Source organism: Rhinolophus sinicus, linkage group LG10, assembly GCF_036562045.2.
Source record: "Rhinolophus sinicus isolate RSC01 linkage group LG10, ASM3656204v1, whole genome shotgun sequence".
Classification (NCBI taxonomy): Eukaryota; Metazoa; Chordata; class Mammalia; order Chiroptera; family Rhinolophidae; genus Rhinolophus; species Rhinolophus sinicus.
This window is the reverse complement of record NC_133759.1, coordinates 68,303,965-68,326,867: the sequence shown is the minus strand read 5'-3', so window position 1 is coordinate 68,326,867 and position 22,903 is coordinate 68,303,965. Positions and strand designations below refer to the sequence as shown.

Here is a 22,903-nt window from a genome sequence, read left to right as displayed (position 1 = left end):
GAGTTCCGTCCACCTGTCCCCAAGCCGTGCCCACTCCCCTCACGCTCACATCTTGCATAACTGGCACGTTTGTCAGAGAGCCCACCCTGTGCAGTGCCACCAGTTACATGTGGCTGACCTCACCAGTCTCCGTGGATGTCCTTATGAACCTGTCCCACTTGGTGCTGCCTCCAGTCCTTGGGCGATCCTCAGACAGGCTGGTACATGGTTGTCCCAGGAGACTGAGCCCCTCGCAAGCGCTGCTGCAGGTGGAAGCTGCTCCCTACCCTACCATCTGGCCCTCAGTCACAGCCCAGAGACCCTGCTCCTCCTGGAAGTCTGGGGGAGGAGGGAGTTACAGATCATGGTTTTCCAAGTATTGATTGACTGGGGACTGCTACCCTCTCCTCGGTTAGAAATCTGGGTCCTGGGTGTGGGGGCAGTGCTTACGCAATGTGGGTGTTTTTCCAGTGTGCGGTGTGGGTGCTTTATTGAAATATAGGTGACATATGACATTGTGTGAGGTTCAGATATACAATGTGATGAATTTGGTACATGGAGAAATTGCAAAATGATCATCACATAAGGTTAGTGAACACGTTTGAATTTTTTATATGATTTTTTTTGATGACCCAATTTAGTCTTCAAAGCCCAGCCAAAATGTGGTGGCCCAATAAGCCCCTTTGGCTCTTCTCTGCCCCTCCTCCGCTCATCACCAGCCCCACCCTCGTGAGAAGGGAGCTCCCCAGCCCTTGGCTCCCCTCCGGTAGGGTCTGCATTGCTCAGGCCCTCTTGGCCACCTGGTTCTTGGGCAGAAAAACCTTTCTGGAAGCAATTCAAAGAACTAAAGGAGTGGTAGAAAGATCCAGCCAGGCTTGGTGGAAGGTGGAACAGCTGGAGCGGCATCTGGGCTGGCGGCCGCCGGCACCCTGGCCTCACTCAGAGAAGTGGCGAGCCCGGGCCTGCCCCGAGGAGGGCTGAGAGGAGGCAGGTGGGAGCTGACTCAGCACCCCAGGGATGAACTGGGCAGAAGCTGTGAACTTGGGAGTCCTGCTCTGCTTTCCCTAGAGCAGTGGCCTGGGGCATGAAGGAGGCAGGGCAGGGCTTAGATGGCACAGGCTCTGTGCTCTCTGTGAGGCCTGTGGGGTTCTGGGGTGGGCACCTCATCCCTCCTGTACCCCCCACACACACTCAGAGTGCATCTTGGCCTTGCATGTGGCGGGTGGCCAGCACCTTGAAACATGAAGGCAGAGAGATGGAATCCTCTTTTTCTGTCTGAGTCTCCAAGTCAACAAGCATGTTCAACCAGTGAAGAGAAACCAACTCTGGAGTGAATTTTGTTTCTGGTGAGAGATGGGCTTCCCTATGGGAGGCACTGTGGGAGCTGAGAAGGAGCCTGAGCCACAGTTGCTTCTCCCCCCAACTCCGCTTCCTGGTGGGCCATCTGCCAGCTACGAGGTTCCCAGGGCCTCTGCCCCTGCATCCCTCCACTCACTATAGAGGATGTCTCCCCACCCTGATGCTGTGGTTCCAGGTCCCTAGCCATTGGTGCGGAGCCCCCAGCACCTGATGGGGGCTCTTGCAGGACAGAGTCAGAAATGAGGACAATCAGGGTCACTGAGGAAACGGACGCTGACCTCATCCTGGGCAGGCATAGCCGTCCACATACAACACACGTGTCAGTCCCTGGGGCCAGAACAAGGCAATCTAGTGGGTGGGTGGCATCAAAACCTGCTGGATTGAGCTGGACCAGAAGTGGAAGTAGTGAGGTTCTGAAGGAGAACTAGGGTGCGGGCATTTTGATCTCTCTTTATGGTTCTCTGTGTCCAAGTGACCGAGAGTGGCAGAGGGTGTACAGCTTAGCCAAGGGCAGTCTCTCCCCCCTGCCCCGCTGCCTCCTCTTGTCCTCCCCCAACCCTGTGCTGTGGCTCCAGGCCAGGCCCAACTTCTCAGCCTGGAGGCCTCACCCCTGAGGGCAGAGGCAGCTGACGTCAGCTCATCATGCCATCCATCCACTTGTCCCATGCTCATCCATCTGGAAGCCAAGCACCAGATTGGCACAAGGGGTCCCTGAGAGGTGGCAGAGATAGCCCCTGTTGTCCCCACTCAGAGCTGTCCATGCAGGGCAGGTGCTGAGATGCAGAAGAATCAGGCAGAGCTCTGCCTACAAGAACCACCAACCATTGCTGAGATGCACACACCACGGCAGCAAGAGATCCATGGGCAGCAGGACTGCAGGGCACCACTATGGAGATGAATACTTACAAAGGCAGCAGGACGGTGGGGCACCCACTGTGGAGGTGGATGCATCCAGGACGGCAGGACCGTGCATCACCCGCCAGATGGAAGAAGCTCTTTCTTGCTCCTCCTGCCAAGAGGACCTTGTGGTTTTTGAAATTGAGGTGCAATTATGTACAGTAAAACGGACACAATTCAATCAGTTTGACACACAAATACGTGGAATCAACACCCCCATCAAACACAGAGCACCTCTGTCTCCCTAGCCCACTGAGGTCCTGTGGAACTTTCCACAGGGACTGAAGTGTCCCATATTTCACCCAATACCATGGTAGCCTCGGGCCACATGTGGTTTGTGTGACTGAGAAACCAAAATTTATCTCTTTATGTCATTTTACTTAATTTAAATCCTTTGGCACCTAAGGTGAGTGGGAACTGTTCTGCAGCCTGAGAAATATTCTGTGTGCTGCCTTCGGTCAGCCTATAACCCGCCCCCATGCCCCACCCTGTGTGCATGAGGGAACTGCCACCCTGGTTTCTGTCCCTATCCACTATGTGGCCAGCTTTGGTCTCAGAGGAACCCAGGTCACCCACCTGGCAGGCCTCTCTGCAGCCGCTCCTCTGTCCTCTTCCATGTTACCCACACGTCAGCTGCACACATGGGTGCTTCCAGGCTACACGTGCTTTTGTTTCTGTTGGGTTGGCACAGCAGGTGTGTGTTCAACAGTGATTTTGTCCTGGGTGATTTAGCCACTGCTACGCCCGTCCAGCTTCAGCCCCAGCTCAGCAGCCCCTACTCTGGGCAACAGGAGGCCTCTGTCCTTTGATTTACTTTCCAACACTCTGCAGGCATATCTTGATGTTTTGTGCTAAATCTCCAGGGTGGAAGCACGTCTTGCCCTGGAATACACAAGTGTCCCAAAGGAAAGGGACCCATGTACTCCCTCTGAGAGCAGGCCCAGCTCCTACTCCTGTTTCACAGGCTGGCAGGGCAGCTCTCCCACTAAGCAGGCCTTGCCCTCCTCCCCCAGGTCCCTGGCCATCGGACCCCAGTACTCATCCCTGGGCATGCAGCCCATTCTCTGCGCCAGCATCCCGGGCCTTGTACCCAAGCAGCTGCGCTTCTGCCGAAACTACGTGGAGATCATGCCTAGCGTGGCAGAGGGCGTCAGGATTAGCATCCAAGAGTGCCAGCACCAGTTCCGTGGCCGACGGTGGAACTGCACCACCATCAACAACAGCCTGGCCATCTTCGGCCCCGTGCTGGACAAAGGTACGCCTACCGGTGGAGATGGCAGCCTGTGGGTGCAGCAGGCCCAAGCCAACTGCCCCACTCTGCCCTGGTGTCTCACCTGTCCCTGGGCAGGTGGGAAATGCTGCACAGACCTCATGACGTTAGCATCTCTGACATGGGTCCTTCCCATGGATACTAGCTCTGGGAGGGCTCCTGGGGCTTGGGAAGGACATAGGACCATGCAGATTCCTTCTGCTTCCCTTCCCCAAAAGGAAATTGTATAGTTCCCAAGGGAACACTGCAGGCGGTCTTGGAGAGGAAACACACACACACACACACACACACACACACACACACACACGAGGCACAAAAGGCACAAGCTGTCTAGGGCCCTGAAGCCAGGGGTTACTGGGGAAGGACAGGAAGATGAGGAGGGCGGGATGTCGGTTACCTTTTGGTGAAGAGCAAATTTTCACAAAACATCATGGTTTAAATAATGATGATGTGTCGTACGTACATCCCAACCGATCAGAGTGCAGCACCCACTGGCAGGGTTGGTCCCTGCCCCTCAGCTGGTCCCATTCTCTCACATGTCTGGCAGTTGACACGGCTGTCAGCAGCAACACCTGCAAGTAGCCTCAGCACATATGGTAGCTGGGCCCCCTGGGCAAGTGGGGAGAGAGGGAGGTGGAGAAGATTCCTTTCACTTAGCAGAATGTTTCCAAGATTCACCCACACTGTAGCATGTTCCAGCATTTCATTCCTTTTAATGGCTGAATAATATTCCACTGTATGGATAGTCCACATTTTGTTATCCGTTCATCACTGATGGACATTAGGGTTATTTCCACTTTTGGCCATTGTAAATAGTGCTGTTATGAACATTTTTGTACAAGTATCTATTTGAATACCTGTCTTCAGGTAGACGAGTAGAATTGTTTGGTCCCAGGATAATTCTATGTTTAAATTTTTGAGAAACCACCAAAGTGTTTTCCACAGTAGCTGAACCTTTTATATTCCCACCAGCAATGCACGAGAGTTCCAATTTTTTCCACATCCTCGTCAGCACGTGTTATTCTCTATCTGTTTTCTTTAGCCATCCCAGTGGATGCAAAATGATATCTCACTGTGGTTTTTATTTGCAATTCCCTGATGGCTAATGATGTTGAGCATCTTTTTAGGGGGTGTTGGATAGCTGTATATATTCTTTGGAAACATGTCTATTCAAGTTCTTTGCCCAGTTTTTAATTGGATTGTCTTTTTGTTTTTGAGTTGTTAGAGTTTTTCATATATTCTGGACACTAGACAATCTGATATATGATTTACAAATATTTTTTCCTATTTTGTAGGTTGTCTTTTCACTTTTGTGACAGTGTCCTTGATGCACTAAAGTTTTAAATTTTGATGAAGTCCAGTTTATCTATTTAGATGTCATATCAAAGTAAGCATTGACTAAGGTTACAAAAATTTACACCTATGTTTACTTCTAAGAGTTTCATAATTTTATCTCTTAAACATTTAATCTTTGAGCTATATTGTTAATTTTTGCCTATAGTGTGAGGTTGGGATCCAACTTCATTCTTTTGTATGTGGAAACCTAGTTATTCCATCACCATCTGTTGAACAATTTTTTCCTCGTTGAATGGTCTCGACACCCTTGTCAAAAATCAATTGGCCATAGGTGTGTGGATTTATTTCTGAACTCTCAATTCTACTCCATTTGTCTATATGTCCATCCTTCTACCAATACCACACCATGTAGATCGTTGTAGCTTTGTAGTATATTTTAAAGTCGGGATGTGTAAGTTCTCCAAATTTGTTTTTCTTTTACAAGATTGTTTTGAATATCTGGGGTCCCTTCCAATTCCATGTGAACTTTAGGATTAGATTTTCCACTTCTGCAAAAAAGGCTGTTGGGATTTTGATAGGGATTTCATTCAATCTGTAGATCACTTTGGGGAGTATGCCATCTTAACAATATTGAGTATTCCAATCCATGAACATGAGGTATCTTCCATTTACTTAGTCCTTTCTTAACTTTTTTCAGCAATATATTGTAGTTGTCAGTGAACAAATCTTGTACATCCTTGGTTAATGCATTCCTAAGCATATTATCTTATTTGATACTATTGTAAATGGAAGTTTTTTTCATTGCTGATATATAGAAATACAACTGATTTTTGATCCTATATCCTGCAACTTTGCTTAATTTATTCATTAGTTCTGAGAGGGGTGTGTGTGTGTGTGTGTGTGTGTGTGGATTTTTTAGAATTTTCTATATATGAGATCATGTCATCTATGAATAGAGACATTTTTGATTCTTCCTTTCCAATTTATATGCCTTTTATTTCTTTTTCTTGACTAATTGCTCTGGCTAGCACTTCCAGTACTTTGTTGAATAAAAGTGGTGAGAGTGGACATTCTTGTCTTCTTCTTGATCGTAGGAGGAAAGCTTACAGTCATTCACCATTGAGTATTATGTGGGTTTGTCATTTATGCCCTTCATCACGTTGAGGAAATTCCCTTCTATTCCTAGTCTGTTGAGTGTTTTATCATGAAAGGGGGTTGGATCATATCAAATGCTTTTTCTTCATCAATTAAAATGATCATGTGGTATTGCCTTCATTCTCTTAATGTGGTGTGTTAATGTTGGTTGATGTTCCTACAGTGAACCACACTTGCATTCTTGAGATAAATCCACCTTGGCCATGACGTACAATCCTTTTTAATCTGCTGGAACATTTGGTTTGCAAGAATTTTGTTGAGAATTTCTGCTTCAGTGTTTATAAGTGATATTGGCCTGTAGTTTCTTTTCTTGTCTTTGTCTGGTTTTTGGTAGCAAAGTAATGCTGGGCTCATAGAATGTGTTGGGAAATGTCCCTCTTATTTTTTGGAAGAGTTTGAGAATGATTGGTGTTGATTCTTCTTTAAATGTTAGATACAGTTCACCAAGTTTGTTGGGAGGTTTTAAATTACTTATTCAACCTCTGGACTTGTTATAGACCTATTCAGATTTTCTATTTCGTCTTGAGTCAGTTTTAATAGTTTGTGTTTTTCTAGGAATTTCTCCATTTCATCTAGATTATCTTATTTCTTTGCATGCCTCATAATTTTGATTGAAATCTATACATTTTGAACGTTATACTATGGTAACTCAGGAAATCAGATACTTTCCCCCTCCTTAAGGTTTGTTGTGTTTGCTGTGAGTTGTGGTTGCTTGTTTGTTTAGTGACTTTTTAAAACTATTTTTAATGACTGTATTCTTTGTCATATGTGGTCTCTGAAGTATCTGTTTCTTTATCTTGTGGTCAGCTAGTGGTTTGGCAGGAATTTCCTTAATATCCTGGAGTAAAAAAAAAAAAAAGGAAAAAAAGACTCTTCTGGTCTTTGTAGATTGGCTGTGTGCTGTGCACTCCTTCCATGTTAGCTAGTCTGCTCACAACTCTGCTTCAGTTTTGCTTTCTGTCAGCACTGAACCTGGAGATCAGCTGGAGGTGAAAGCTTAAAACAGACAAATTCTTTGGGAACAATGTCCACTACTTTCCTTCCAGAACATTCTACCCACATGGAAACAATAAAGACTGCCATCTCAAGACATCACTGTGCCAGAGAGGCTGGTGGGCCAAGTAAAAACACCCCAAACTCTCCTACCTTGTCAGAGTCACCTTTCCTTGACTCAACATTTGCTTGATTGCTAAAAACCTTGAGCTCCTTTTCAGGGTTCTGACGATATTGATTCTGACAGTTTTTGCTTGTTTTTTTCCATGTATCTCCAGAGGGACAGGCCCTTGGCACTCTCTACTCTGCCATTTTGCTGATATCACACTGTGTTGCCATCTGAGACCTAATCTCAGGGGCTGTGAAGTGCCACATTTGTTGGTTGAGGCAGTTTCAAAGGTTCTAGGGTAGGGGACACAAACCCTACTGCTTGATGTCATGTCAAGGTTGCTTTGGGAGATGAGCATAAAGGATGGGCTGTACACTGGTGCAGTTGCCTCCAGAATGCAGAGGAAGGAAGGGAGGAGAACAAGAGATGACTGGGAGGAAGATGCACCAGGCCCTGGGACTGCTGGCATGTGTGGGGCAGGGGCCAGCTGATGAGGGATCCTGAGAATGCAGCTGAGTGTTGCATTGAGGGCTGGTGGGGCCTGACAGTGTTTGTTCAATGGCCCAGGACTCCCCAATGTCAGGTGGTCATGACCATCCTCCTCAGGTGGGCCCATGTTCTCTGGAGCAGGGATGGTCATACCATGTGACCTTGACCAGCAAATCAGCTCACTTCCTTGAGCATCAGCGTCCCCATCTATAAAATGGGAGAATAATTGCTACTCAGCCAACTTCACAGAGCTACTGGTTAGGGTAATTACACAGCAGCTCCCCACGGGGATGGGCACTGCTGTGCATGGGAGAAGTTAAGTCCATAGGGCAATGTGGCACATCAGGCATGTGAAGACATTTGTGTGAGTCTGTGTGTGTGTATGCATGTGCATGTGTGTATGCATATGTATCTGTACATGTATGTGTGTGGTGCATGTGTGCACATGTGTGTAATGTGTGCATGTGTATGGTGTATGTATGTGTGTGATGTTTATGTGCCAGTATATATTTAGTGTGTGCATATATGTGTGTGGTATATGCAGGCATGTGTATGTGCATGTGTGTGCAAGTGTGCATGCATACATTGTGTAGTGTATAGCTGTGTGTGCATGTGTGTGCACGAGCATGTGTGTATGTATATATGAGCAAGCATGTATATGGTGCAGTTGTTGCCTATGTGGGTCCCATGCTGAGCCTTGGTGTTATGGGGCAGGGAGGCATGTTCAACATTTGCACCATGGCCAGGGGGCCCCAGACAGGGCCTGGTGCCATCTGGGTTCCTGGCTCCAGAGCCCAGATAAAGGTGCTTAGGGTTTCCACTCCCCTAGGTGAGAAGGAAATAGCTGGATTTGGGGAAGAAGGCAGAAGCCTGTTCTACCTGGGAAGGCTGCCATTCGGTGGTAGAGGAAAGCTATCTAGGATGGGATTGGACCCCACCTGGAAGCCGGGGAGGGAAGTGTGGATTTATTTCTGGGCTCTGTTCTATTCCATTGGTCCACATGTCTAGCCTACTGATGCCCATGCCATGCCATTTTAACTACCATGGTAAGTTTTGAAATCGGGAAGTGTGAGTCCTCCAACTTTGTTCTGCTTTTCCAGGCTTGTTTTGGCTATTTGGGGCCCTTTAGCATCCCATATGAATTTTAGTATCAGCTGGTAAATTTCTGCAAAAAGCTTGGATCTTTTTTTTTTAATTGGGGAATATTGGAGAACAGTGTGTTTTTCCAGGACCCATCAGCTCCATGTCAAGTCGTTGTTTTTCAATCTAGTTGTGGAGGGCACAGCTCACTGGCCCATGTGGGAATCGAACTGGCGACCTTGGTGTTATGAGCACTGCACTCTAGCCAACTGAGCCAACCAGCTGCCTGGGAATTGTTTTCTTAATCTCATGTTTAGATTGTTCATTGCTGGTGTAAAGAAACACAGTTGGTTTTTATTGATCTCATGCTCTATAACCTTGCTGAAGTTTTATCAGTTCTGATAGATTTGGGGGGGGCATTTCTTAAAATTATAAGTTTGGGTTTGTCATTTACTAATAGAGACTGTTTTCCCTTTTCCTCTCAGTCTGGACGCTCTTTATTTCTTTTTCTTGCTCAGTTGCCCTAGCCGGAGCCTCCAGAACAATGTTGGAGAGCAGGGGGCAGAGTGGGCACCCTGATTTCCCCCTGATCTTAGAGGAATATCTTTCAGTGCTTCACCACTGGTATGTTAGCTGATTTTGCATGTCTCCATGTGAGGATTCCACTCACATGACTAGGTAATATGGGAGAGTTTTGATATAATATGTCTTTTGAGTCTGTTTTTTTTTCTGAGTTACATGTGCCAAAAATCATATAGCAATCTATCATCAAAAAGTTTTAAAAATCTATCAGCTAGTGACTCAATTGGGTTCTCTTTCATTCTGTGGAAAATCAGGAGTTTGAAACATTTGATTCACATGGGACTTGGGCCCAGTTGTTATAGCCAACACTAGGTCAGATGCGTGCCAGGAAGACCAAGACTCTCCTCACGGGCAGAGTGGGAGAGAGTGGCCCTGGAAGGGGAGGCAGGAGCATAGCGAGGATGCCTCGGAACTACTCACGCCATCTAAGGGCCCTGGCCCATTTCCATGCACCCCAGGGATATGCAGACTTACCTGGAGACCCCTGGGGAAAGCCACAGCATCACAGCTGGGCACAGTATCATCCTCACTGGACGTGGGCTCATTCTTTCCTCACATGTTCATACATCAGGCCCCATCTTCCTTGGTTCCAAACTCACAATACTCTAGCTACACTCAGACCCACGAGCATCTCAGTCAGCAGGGCCGACAAAGCCCTGAGGTCTGCCCCTGGCCAGGTCCACTTCCTTCTGTGATTCCGGCCCCCGGGGGCCGCAGTGCCATGCCTTCTCCCAAGGCTCATCCCTCCCACAGCGTACTTCAAATGCACCATCACAGACCTTCCCTGCCCACCCAGAGCTGCCGGCCCCTGTACCCGCCTCACTGTCCCCCACGGTCTGGGCCGTGGGCAGTCTTTGTGTCCCGGTCATTGCAGTCCTCATCCTGTCCAGCTCCTTCTTATCCTTCAGCTCTCAGCCCACGGGTCCTACCTGGGGTGGCTCCGTGTGTCTTGGCTCCACCCACAGCCCCCTAATGCCATCCCTTTCCCAGAAAAGAGCCAGGCCCTGCGGGTGCTCAGGAGTTTGGTGTGCTTCCCCCACGCATAGCAGGTGCATGGCAGGTGCATGGAGCAGCTCCGAGGTGTGTGCTCACACATAGTAGGTGCTTAGTAAGGAATGCTGATGCATAGGTGCTCAGCAGATGACTGAAAGAAGAGGTATAGATCTGGGTGTCCCCATGTGAGTGAACTTCTCATGGACGGTGGCTGGTCTCAAGGGGTTTTCTCTTTCTTTACAACATGTATGCGGTGCTTCCCAGCAGAGTGCTGTGTTTTACACCAAGCAGCAGATTGAATCCTCACACCCATAAGATGAGCCAGAACCACGTTACAAGTGAGGAAACTAAGGCAAGATGAGGGCTGGACCAGGACTCCTGGGAATGGCTTAGACCATGTGACATCAGTAAGGGCTCTCCAGGGGAGAACAGATACACAGGCACAGCCTGAGGAGCAGACCAGCCACCGGCTTTGCAAACCCTAACTTCCTCAAAAGCTTCTCCTGGGAAGTCTAGATGCCAGCAGGCCTCCGGGACACTAGTGTGGCCTCAGTGACGCAGCACCCTGTGCACTCACATCCACTCTCCCCCATGTACACTCCCCCCACGTCCGGTCTCCCCCATGCCTATTCCCCCACATCTGCTCCCCCCACATCTGCGCTCCTGTCTCTGTCCCTTACTCTTTCCAGCTCCCCTGTCCAGCCTCTCCCTCCCCTCTTCCCTCTCACATATCCCACCTCCTCCCTTTTCTATTGGATGACAATTGCTTCAGCCTCTACCCCTCACCACTTTGTCTAAATGGGACAGAGGAAGCCCCCTCTGCCCCTTGTCCACCATGGGGCTGAGAAATGGCCCCATCATTGTGGCCTAAAGGCCAGGAGGAAGGAGCCCGCCAGGTTCCCCAGAGAGAGGCCAGCTTCAGGAGGCCATGGCGGAGGCCCCCACCTGCCCCTGGCTGTGCTCACTTTAATCAATCTGATTGGATTAGGGTCAGGGCAACCCTAATCATGTCAGAGGTCACCCAGGCTTTGTGGCAGGGTCTACAGGGTGCCTGGCCATCCCTGCTGAGGCGGCCTCATTGAACAGAGCTTGACATCGTCCTCCTGGCCAACTGAGAAGAGGGGCCCAGCCCTGTGTGGCATGTGGCATGTATGTGGGAACATGTGTGAGTGTGAGCATGTGTGTGTGTGGTATGTGTGAAGATAGGAGGGGAAGAGCATGTGCTCACAGCTCCTACTTCCAGCGCACACGCACACATGCACTCTTCCTGCCACCTGCCTGGCCTGGCCCTGGACCCCCAGAATCTGCTGGCTCCAAGGGTAGAATTGGGGGCCAGAAGTGAGCGCCAGCTTGGAACAAGTACCCCACTCCTGCTTCGAAGGCAGCAGGGCCACTTAACCTGCGTCATAGGGCAGAAAGCATTTGAAGAATTTTGAGTGCACGGAGGCTGATGCAGGATTGTTCTTATCTGTTCCCTGCTCCAGGCAGGCCCCTAGGCACCTGGAGGGCCTGCTTTCTCCAGAGCTGGACAACACCCTGTCTTGACCTCACAAAGTGAAGGGGTAGGGAGGCCATTGGGCACAGAAGGCAGGTCCTCAGCGGACACCCTGAAGGAGGTACAGCCAGGCCATGCCCCTGGGGAGCACAGCTGAACGTGGTTGGCCCAGGGTCCAGGCGTGTGTGCCACGTGGCTTTGAGAGAAGCTGAGCTCCCAGCGGGTGGGGCATTTCACCTGAGAACAATGGAAGTGTCCTTTAGGGGTGAGTTGTCCAGGGTGAGGAGCAGCCCCCAGCTGCATTGTCCCGTGACCCTGGGCACTGGGCTCTGTCCTTCCATGCGCTCGGTGCCCCTTGTGCAGGCAGGGCCAGAAGCCTGTCTTGTCAGATTCCTGATCAGCTCCCTAGGACCCATGAGCTCCTCAGGCAAGGTCTGCGGGGTCAGTCAAGTTCTCAGCAGGCAGGTGCCTTTCCCCAACCTCCTAGCCCCCTGCCTGTGCCCTTGGCTGGCCCTGGCACAAGCCCCCTGAATCTTTCCTGTTCTCCTTGGGGGGCTGGGCTGGGGAGGAGCAGAAGAGGGATAGCACAGCCTGTCCTCTCCCTGGCAGAGCCCCTTCTGGGCGAAAATCCACGGGGTGGTCTGCCGCCTCTGTGGGAGAGCCGGGTACAGGTGAAGGCTGAGCACAGGGCTCAGGAGAGGTTGGAGAGGAGGCCACTGGGGGGACTGGTGTCCCCAGTGCAGGTTGCGACCCCTGACCCCCATCGAAAAGTGTTTGGTGTGTGTGTGTGGGAGGGGTTTCTCCCCGTATGTCATTAACTCTCCCCAGTGGGAGGAGGTGAAGGCGCCAGAGAAGCCAGGCGACACCCCACTGGTCTGGCTCAGAGCACAATGTGCCCGCCAGGACGACAAGATTAAGCACAGAGAGAAGTGAAAATGCTGCTGGATTCACACGCCCAAGGGCCGTGTTCGGCGTGTGAACAGTGGTCCCCGCGCATACCTTGCGGTTGCTATGACCAGCTGGCTATGGCCTAATCGCCGACGAGGGGGAAATTCATATAAAATATCGCCGGCCATTGTGGGCCTAACGCGGCGTGACAGTGGCTCACAAAGCCAGATTCATTAGCCCCAGCAGGTAATCAGGACGCTGGCCGTGCTGCCGACAGGGCGGTGTCAGGGGCCGTGGCCACAGTGGGGCGCCAGCCGCATTCCGCTCTCAGGTGGCTCCGTCGGGATGCAGGATTACCAGATGCCATCGTGACACCCCCCCCCCCAGCCCCACCTGGCTGCCTAGCTTACTCTGGAACCAGGGAAGCTAGGCGTTGGCGAGAAGGGGGCGTGGGCCAGCCCTCTTCCAGCAGGGCCATAGTCCCTCCCTCCTCTTAGGGCATTGGTGAGGGGAGAGGTGCCAAGCCACTGAAGGCTCCAGGAGTGCCCTCCGCCCCTCACCTGCCAGGTGGGCAGAGCCCTGTATGGCCCCATGACACCCGGAAGGGTGGGAGGCCTGGAGACGGAGGCCGGGGCCTTGTGTGTGTGCTGGGGGTGCACTGTGGTTGAGGACACCCCAGTTGTCTGTCTCTGTGACCCACCAGTGATTCTCTATGGACAGGCAGGGGTAGAGTGACCCACAGAGGCCCCCACGAGACCTGAAGTTTAGCACTGCCCAAAGGACAGATGGAAACCAGGAGCCTGGGGGGCTGTACCCAGGTGAGGAAGGAGGTCAGCCAGGAGGAGACTCTGACAGGGCAGGTCCTGCAGCTCCCAGGGAGGTCATACCCCACCTTGCCTTTGGCTGAGTCCCTGTCTAGGCACCAGGTGACAACAGCCAGGCCGGTGACTGGAGGGTCTGGCTTCACATACTGACCAAGACAGAGACATACAGCCCACCATGCGGGCCCAGGGCTAAGGGAGTATGTCAGAGACACCCCCCTCACATACACAAACACACATGGAGCTCCTCCCCTCCTACATACCTGCTGGGCCTGGCCACCATCCAGAGGAGGGAGCTTACAAATCTGAAGCTGTAACAGAACGTGGAGGCTCAGGCCAAGGAGACATGGGAATCGCATGGGACCAGGTACAAATATAGATGCCCCCAGAACTGTGGCCCCCAGCTCATTGGTGGGCCTGTAGTGATGCATGGCCTAGGTGACCATGTCCCTGAAGAGCTTCCTGAGGGGCCCATCTGGTGTACCCCACAGACAGAATGTCCTAGGAGCTCCATCTTACCGTTCAGAGGTCATGTTTGAACCAGTCTCCTTCTAGGAACCTCCACTGCCTGGGGTGACCTTTGTCCCTCAGAAAGGCCACGCCAGTGTCTCCTTGGGCCAATGGGCTTGTCCCAGGAGCTCCAGGCTGTCCCCACCTTCTCATCTAGCGTCAGTACCCTACAGCCTTTCCCTCCCTGGAGAGTACAGGTGGGCATCCCCCTATCTCACCATGGCAGTGGGTGTGGTCCCAGCAATGCAGGTGGGGTCTCCTTCTCCTCGAGCTTCAGCCATAGAAACAGCCTGATGGAGTCTCAGGACCCCTTGCTGGGGTTGCAGGAGCCTCTCTTGGGACCTTCTGTCTGGGTTCTGCGTTCCTTGCTGTGCAGCCTGGGGCCAGTGGCTGACCCACTGTGAGCCTCTGCACATCGCATGTCGTTGGGGCTGAGTAGAGTGCCCCTCTTCCTGTCTGGGCCAGTTCCCTCATCAGTGATAAAGGATTCTGGCCCAAGGCTAGGCAAACTCCAGGCTGTGCTTTGCTATCACTCTGGTTGAAAGGACCTCCTTAGTGACCTCCCCACAGGAAGGTCAGCTCAGGAACAAGGCTGTGGCCTTCTCCACTTAGAACACAGTTGGTGCTCAATAAATTATTGCCAACTGACCAGCTTCATGGTGAAATGTGAAAGACAGGCCCTTGGAATGATTTTTTGGAACTTTTTTCAACATACATAACTTCAGAAATATAACCTTTTTTATGTTAAAAGGTCCTTTTCTGAAATTCTAATAGTCATTTTTTATATGTTTTGCCCTCTCACGAAAAAATAACAACACTTGGCAGTCCTCTTTCAGTCCCCAAATGAACTCAGGTACTTAACGAGCTCCTGAAATCCAAACCTGGAAACAGGGAATAAAGATCCCTTTTAAGTTCTAGGAGGCGAAGTAACCGCAAAGCCCATCTCACAGGTGACACTTGGCTCCTCACACCTAGGGCTGCACTGGCCTCGGTTGTGATGGGCCACACCGGGCATCTCTTCCTGCCCTCCTCCAGGTGCCCAGGTCTCACCACACAGAACTCCCTCATCTACACCAGACTCTCCCCATTCATCCATCATCCACCTATCATCTATCCATTCATCCATCCACCATACAACCACCATCCATCATCTACCATTCTTCCACCATTCACCATCCATCCACCCTTTATCCACCTGTCCAACAATCCACCCATCCACCTACCCATCTACCCTCTGTGCACCATCCACTAAACCATCTATCCATCTACCTAACCATCTACCATGCATCTACCATATATCTCCCATCCATCAACCATCCATCCACCCATCCCAGGCCTGCCCCAAAGTTCATGTTGCCAAGCCTACTGTGTGTCCTTGTTCCCCCTATTCTCTTTCATGAACTATAAGCTCTCAAAGGCAGATGACTCTGCCCAGTCCAAAGCAAATAACCTGACTTGCAACAGTAGAGTCTCCTACTAAAGGTATGGAAGGATTCCTCTGATTCACCCTCCTCTTCCCCAGTGTGAATATTCTCTCCATCTGACAGTGGGTCTTCCAGCTTCTGCTTAATTACCACTGGGATAGGTAGCTCTTGCAACTTTTGAAAGCCTGGGTTGCTAGAAATTTAATCACAAGGAACAGCAATCCACTTTCTTGCAGATTTCTCACCTTTGTTTTTAAAAATGGACACCTTGCATCTTACTCATCTCAGTTCCTAGTTCTGAGTTTAGTGTATGGCTCATTATAGTATCTCAAGTCCTGGATGGATGGATGAATGGATGTATGTATGGTGGATGGATAGATAGATGATAGATAGATAGATAGATAGATAGATAGATAGATAGATAGATAGATAGTAGGTGGATGGATGGGTGGGTGGATGGATGGATAGATGGATGGTGGATGGATAGATGGATGGTGGATGGATAGATGGATGGATGGATGCATGGTGGATGAATGAATGAATGGATAGGTCATGGATGCATGAATGGAAGGATGGATGGGAGATAGGTGGAAGGAAGATCATTGGTATTTTGCATGAACTCAATAAATAATTGCTAATGCGACACATCAAGTCTCTGGGAAGATGCTTTTCTGGTGGAAGAGGCTTATCTTACAGAGTGATTTTGTCATACAATTCCCTCCCTTCTGCCTTTTCCCAGCCTGACCGCAGTGTGGGAGTAAGAGTTCTGGGACTGAACAGAGCAAGCCTGAGGTAGCTCAAGAAGTTCATCCACGCTCCACCCCAGAGACATGGCAAACCGTTAGCATTGGTCCTTAAACACCCCCCGGTAGCCTGTGTCTCCTCCTCCTCCCTTGACAGCCGAGTGGGAAGAAGGCATTTTGCTCGTAAAGGAGGTTCCTTCCCAGGCAGGCTGGCTCCCCTCCCCATCAGGAGCCACTCTGTTGTGTAAACAGAAGGCACTGTCTGTGGATAAGAACTTTGCTGTGACTGGGGTGGATGCTGGGCTCCAAACCCTCCCTACCCACGACCTCAGGTGAGCCCTGTCACCCCTTCTTCGTAAACTGAGGCTACTCCAGCCAGTGACTCATGACCTTCCTGTTTCAAACCCCTCTGAAATCTGATCAAGGCAACGGTTCCCTATGCAGACAAATGCATGAGTTTTCAGACATGTGTTGTTGTTCTTACTCATGGTTTCAGGAAGGTTACGAACCCCCAGAAGCCTGCCCATGACCCCTAGGTTAAAACCACCTAGGCATTCTGGGCAGTCTTCCTTCCACATGGCCTCAGGGTGCATTTGAACTTTTTCTCTGAAAATAGTTGTCCACTTACAGAAACATTGCAGGAGTGAGTCTGGATCCCTTCTCAGGCCTCTCCCAGGGCTGATGCACAAACCCAGATGCATCCGTCAAGACTAAGTTTTATCACCATTAACTAAACGCCAGGCTTTACCCAGATTTCACATGTTTTTCCTCCAATGTCCCTTTTCTATCCAGGATTTTATCCTCGCCCTCGTTCTTCATGCCCTTAAGGCCAGCAAGAGCCGGCTCAGGTCTCTGGGTTTGTCTGTCACCTCCCAATGATGGATGAAGGTTATGTATCTTTGATGAGAATGGCGTGAAGGCAATGGGGTGTCCTCAGAGCACCATCTCCGGAGGTGTGTGGCATCTGTCTGTCCCATTGAGGCTGACAGTCACCTCGATCCCTTCTGAGAGGTGGGCCTGCCAAGTTTCTCCAGCACAGAGTCACAGTTTTTCTTGGTGCTGGATCAGTATCTCAGAAAACTGCTCAGGCCTGTATCTTTACTTTTAAAGTGGATTTTCTTTGCCAGAACAAACTTAATCACGTTTTCCTGAAACATGAAGCAGAGGCTTCTCTTTTCCATGAGCAAATTGAAGTCCGTTCCATGGCATCCTCAGCTGTCGGAAGTTACCTGAGGAGAACCCCCTCCTCATCTGGCAAAAGAGGAAGTTGAGGCTCACGGCGGGAGGGGCAGGGGAGACAAACATATGGAGGGTTGCACAGCTAGCTGGTGACAGAACTGGACAGGAATGAGTTCAACGCCCCCTCCAGCTGACACACCCTTCCCCTCAAGTGTGTCTGGCAGCCCTGGGCTGTTTGCCTGAGGCTGATAAGCAGGGATCCCCAAGCCCTTGTTGAGGACAGGGCCAAGGGCCCTGCTCGCTCTCCCCTTATCTCCAGAGGAGAGGGTGGTGGAGAGGGGCTGGCAGAGAGCAGAGGCAGAGCAGAGCCAAGCTCCTCCTGGGCCGGAAGGCAGGCTCCGCAAGGCTGGGGGAGAGTATTCAGGCCTTGAAAACTCTGAGAAGGTCCACTGGGGGCCCCAGCAAGCAGAGAGTGGAAGGGTGCAGTGGGAGAGGCACCAGGCTGTGTGCAGAGAGTCCCAGGAATACCAGGACTGGCTCAACCCTGGGCCCCAGAGCTGCTGTGGGAGGGGCGGCTAGGCAAGCTGGTCCCCAGGAGCCTACAACAGCCCCTAACCCAAGCAGCACAGGTGGAAGAGAAGGCAACTGGCCAGGCCCTGGAGAGGTGAGGCTGTCAGGCGCTGAGGCCTGAGGAGTGCAGAGGAGGCAGCCTGAGACCTTGAGAAGACAAATAAGTGCGGGAGCTCTGCTAAGTGGGGGGACCAGAGGGGAAAGTGGGTGGAGCGCATGCTGGCGTTTATTCACTCAGGTGCCTTGGGCCAGCACAAAGCCTGTGTACTGATGGGTTGTATTATGTAAGGAAGATAGGGCGGGGCCTCATGAGTCCTGAGGAGGCAGCTGCCTGGCTGGTATTTGAGAAAGAGCATGGTGAGGGGAGCTGTCCTGGATCCTTTCAAGGACAAGCTGAGTGGGGAGGGGCAGAGAGTTGGGCCCCACAGGATGGGCCTGCCCAGGTAGGCTCAGACACTGCTGGATGCCCTGCCCTAGCCCAGGGCTCCTGCCCTCTCCTCAGGCCAGGCCCTTGCTCCCCAACAACCATCTGTGGGACCACCTTGTGTCTGGATTGGAAACAAAAAGTGAACAGGACACAGTTCCCGCTTTAGGGGCTTTCCGACCAAGCAGTGTAAGAGGGAGCTCCCTCGGTGCCGGTGCCGGGAGCCGGAAGCCTGCCGGGGCCAAGAGAGGACCATGCCCTGACTGCATGGCCACAGGATCTTGTACTGTGCCTCAAAGAGTGGGGAGGGGGACATGAGTTGAGTGAGCAGAGGAGCAGCTGGAAAGAACCTGAGGGAAGGACAGTAGCTGCGTGTGGCTGGAGGCCAGGTCATGGCCAACAGGGCTGGGAGGACAGCACGTGAACAGGAGTTGGCCTGTGTGTGGGTCAAGCAAGAACACAGCATCAAGAACTCGAGAAGGGGCCAGGTAGGGCCAGATGGGCGTTGGACAAAGCATTGTACCAGTGGCCTGTGTGTGTGTATATAGATGTGCACATGTGTGTTTGTGTGTCTGTATGTGAGTGCCTATGGGTCTGCGTGTCTGTTTGCATGTATGTGTGCATGCATATTTGTGTATGTGTGTGTGTCCATGTGTCTGTGTATGTGTGGTACACACATATTGAGGGGGGAGGAAGCTGGAGGCTGGGGTTTGGATCCCAATCTGCAGCCCCTTCTGATCAGGATGGGAGATGCTGAGAGCTAGACTCCCCAAGATGGGCAGGACAGGCCCTGCCCCTGTGGGAGGCTAGAGCAGCCTTCAGTGTGGGGCATTCCCAAGCTGGCGGTGGGGGGTCTTGCAGGTTTGTATCTGGGTGTGTGGCCCAGAGCTTCCCAAAAGCAGTGAGAGTGCAGGCCCGCTCTGGTCAAGCCTGGGCAGGACGCAGAGTGGCCAGGGCCCACACAGGGCTATAAGGAAATGTTACTAAATTCACGAAAAGAGTCGCCACAAGCAGGCATATTTGCTGTGGGTGGGGCCAGATGGCCAGTGGAGGTTGGTGCAAGGGGCACTTCCTCCAATTCATTCCATCTACATGTTCTTAGCATCAGAGAAAATGTGCATTTTTCAGACCGGTGTGTGTGGATATGAATGAAACTGGGTGGGTGAGTCTGAGTGTGTGCACGAACGAGGCTTGGGACACCCATGCTCAGTTACAAACCTGGGAGCATCCCAAAACCCCTGCTCGCTCTTCAGGGTGGAGCCTACCTGCCTATCCCCTGCCCAGGACAAGAGCCTCCTGGGCATTAAGGTGAGATGAGGAGCGAGCAGCACTCCCTGATTACTCTCCCATGCCATTGGGAGCCCAGCAAGGTCCAGGCCTGCCTGGGGGCCTCTGCCCAGGAGCAGCTGGGGGCAGGGAGTACACAATAGGGCACTGGCCCAGGGTCATAGTCAGTCCTGTTCCTACATCTCTCCTGCTCCCGTCTCCCTCCTGCCAATTCAAGGCCTGAGGAAAGACAGGAAAGGTGGGGTGCAGGACCCCACATGAGGCCAGCAGAGACACCTAAGGGCACACCAGCCATCAGAGCCAAGCCAGGTTTCAGCCCCAGGCGTACTGGGCTCCAAAGCCCAGAGAGTTTTTAGCTCTTTTAAAATTCCTACTAGTGGCTGTTAAACTCCCTGAAGCCATCCATTTGTTTCTCCAGCAGGGCTTGGCACACAGCAGGTTCTCCATACACGCATGTGGAATGATGAGCTGAGGAGGGCAGTGCCTTCAATCAGCTCACACAGGACCCAGGGCAGCCCCACGCCCCATCCCCAGCCTGCACGCAGAGAGGATCTAAATGTACACACCCAGGAGGGGATGCATTCATCCCATCAGGAAAAGCCCGGCTGGGGGTCTGGCCTCTGCAAGGCCAGGCTGCCCCTCACATGCCCTGTGCTTCCCTCTGGTCCTGATGGCCCAGCAGAATACCTCTGGCCCCTGCTTTCCCTCATGTCTGCTTCCTGCCTGTCTTTGGAGACCAGCTGCTCCAGGTTTCTGTCTACCAGGGACAGGCTAGGCGTCCCCTACCCAGTGAAGTCCAGGTGGGCCTCCCTGGACCCCCGCACAGACCTCTGTCTGAGCCTGTTGCCTCACTGGTTTCTTCTTCCCAAGCTCCAGCCCTCCCCTACTGCCTTTCTGCAAAACTAATGCCACTTCCTCTGACTCAGTTTCCCCATGTGTGAAAGCAGGAGGCTGCATGTATGGGCCCAGGCAGCTCCAGTACCAGCTCCTGGGTTAATGGGGGCCTGGAGGCCATTACCTGGTGGGCATCAGGCAGCGCTCAGCGTCCCCAGGCCCCAGCGTGTGGAGCCAGCACAGGGTGAGCTGTGCACTGGGAACCGATGGGCCTCAGGGTACTCGGAGTCTGGGGCGGAGGAAAGGAAAGAAGCGCAGGCAGAGCATCAGCTCAGGAGGCAGCAAGGTGGCCAGGAGCCACACTCTATGCTCTGACCAGGAAGTCTGGGCAGGGGGACTGCGCCTGGCTGTCGAGGTGACCTTTTATCAGTCAGCATGATTATTGTGACAAGCATCATGCTCTTTTTCCGGTTACTGCTAAATAGAATTCCATTTTATAAAAATGCCACAATTTTTTTATGAAGATATAATTGACATGTACGTTATATTAGTTTCAGATGTATAACATAATGATTAATATGTGGATATATTATGAAATGATCACCACAATAAGTCTAGTTAACATCCATCACCACACAGTTACTATTTTTGTGTGTGTGGTGATAACACTTAAGATCTGTCTTAGCAACTTTCAGATGTACAATACAGTATTGTTCACTAGTTACCACCTTGTACATTACATACCAGGACTTATTTATCTTATGCCAGTTTTTTATCCATTCACCTGTTGATGGACATTTGGAAGCTGCCAGTTAGGGGATGTTACAGATAAAGCTGCCCAACACTTGCTTGCTGTTCTTTGCATGGATGTGGGCTTCCTCCGAGGTAAATACCTGGGAGGTGATGGCCAGGTCATGCGGTAAGTGTGTTTTTTAGAAGCTGCCAAACCGCTTTCCAAGGGGCGGCCCCAGTTTCCCTCCAGCCAGCAGTGCTCACGGTTCTTTCCAGCACTCGCTGTGATCTGATTACAGCTGTCCCTGTGCTTCCCCATGGCGATTAACATCCAGCATCTCTTCTTGGGCCCTCTGTGGAATGTCTTTAGGGAACTCTCTCCCTCTTCCTTTGGTCCTCTGGGGACACGCATCCCTCTCCCCCCAGCCCTGACCCACATACAATCCCGCCCCCCGCCTTCCCAGGCCGCCCCTTGCCCATGGCCGGCCTCTCTCCACAGCTACCCGTGAGTCCGCCTTCGTGCATGCCATTGCTGCGGCGGGCGTGGCCTTCGCAGTGACGCGCTCTTGTGCCGAAGGCTCTGCCACCATCTGTGGATGCAGCAGCCGCCACCAGAGCTCACCCGGAGAAGGCTGGAAGTGGGGCGGCTGCAGCGAGGACATTGAGTTCGGTGGAATGGTGTCTAGGGAGTTTGCGGACGCTCGGGAGAACAGGCCAGATGCCCGCTCCGCTATGAACCGTCACAACAATGAGGCCGGGCGCCAGGTACGTCCACGGCCCCGCGTGTCCTGGGGGATGTACCCGGGGTCCCTCCAACCACGGCTCTGCGTGTCTTATGGGTGCACCTGGGGGGCCCTCCGACCACAGCCCTGAACATCCTGGGGGTTGCACGGGGCCGGGGGCCTCTGACCACTGCCCTATGCATTCTGAGGTGTTGGAGGACTTTGACCATGGCACTGTGTGTCCTGGGGGTGCTTTGGTGGTCCCCTCTGACCACACCCCTGTGGAGGTCCAGGAAATAGAAGTTTCCTGAGCAGGGTGTGTGCCCTAGCCCCTTGAGGAGTGTAGCCTGGTAGGGGACAGGATGGCAGGCTGTGGGAAGGCTATCTGTGGTAGCCAGGCCAGGGGTCTGCTCACTTCCTGCCCAGGGCTGTCCGAAACAAAGCACTGTCCAGTTGCTTGTAGAGGGTATATACCTGGACAGGGTATTCCCACAGAATGGCAAGTCCATCTTTGGAGTTGGGGTGACAGGGAAGGAGGGATGGGATAAAGGCCTGCCTTGCAGGAGCTCCAGCACATCCAGGGTGAGAGACAGCCAGGTGGCTGTAGCACAGGGTGGGAAGTTCTGTGATGAGGAAATGCACAAACATGGTGACCTGAAACAGCAGAGGCTCCAGACCCAGTCTGGAGTCTCAAGAAAGACTTCTGCTGGCAAGGGTGGTAAGTGGGGTCATGCAGAGTGATGGCAGTTGTCTAGGTAGGGGAGACCAGGGGAGCCTCTGGGCTGCCCAGAGGTGAGGCTGTATGTCAGTTTGTCTGGGTAGAATATATAGAACAGAGGAAGAAAGAGAATTTGGGGTATGGAGAAGCTGGCAGGGACCAAACTGTGAAGGGCTTTCTGAGCCCTGTTAAAAAGGACTGGGTCAGAAGGTCACTGGGGACTGATGGAGGACTGACTGATGATGAGAAGTGACATGTGTACGGACCAAGAGGTGTCCAGTAGATTTAGCAACACAAAGATGGCACTGGCTTTGTCCAGTGGAACCAGAGGATTGCAGAGGACTGAAGAGTGAA

At 51.9% G+C, this 22,903-nt stretch overlaps 1 protein-coding gene across 2 annotated transcripts in view; it reads left to right on the top strand.

Annotated features, from left to right (window-relative positions):
• Positions 1-22,903, top strand: part of WNT3A (Wnt family member 3A) — a 42,438-nt gene that overhangs the window by 12,783 nt on the left and 6,752 nt on the right. For both annotated transcript variants that reach the window (XM_074312159.1, XM_019729792.2), the window contains 2 exons: positions 3,249-3,490; positions 21,609-21,874. In XM_074312159.1, the coding sequence (XP_074168260.1) occupies positions 3,249-3,490; positions 21,609-21,874 (508 nt within the window). The remainder of the gene's footprint in view (positions 1-3,248; positions 3,491-21,608; positions 21,875-22,903) is intronic.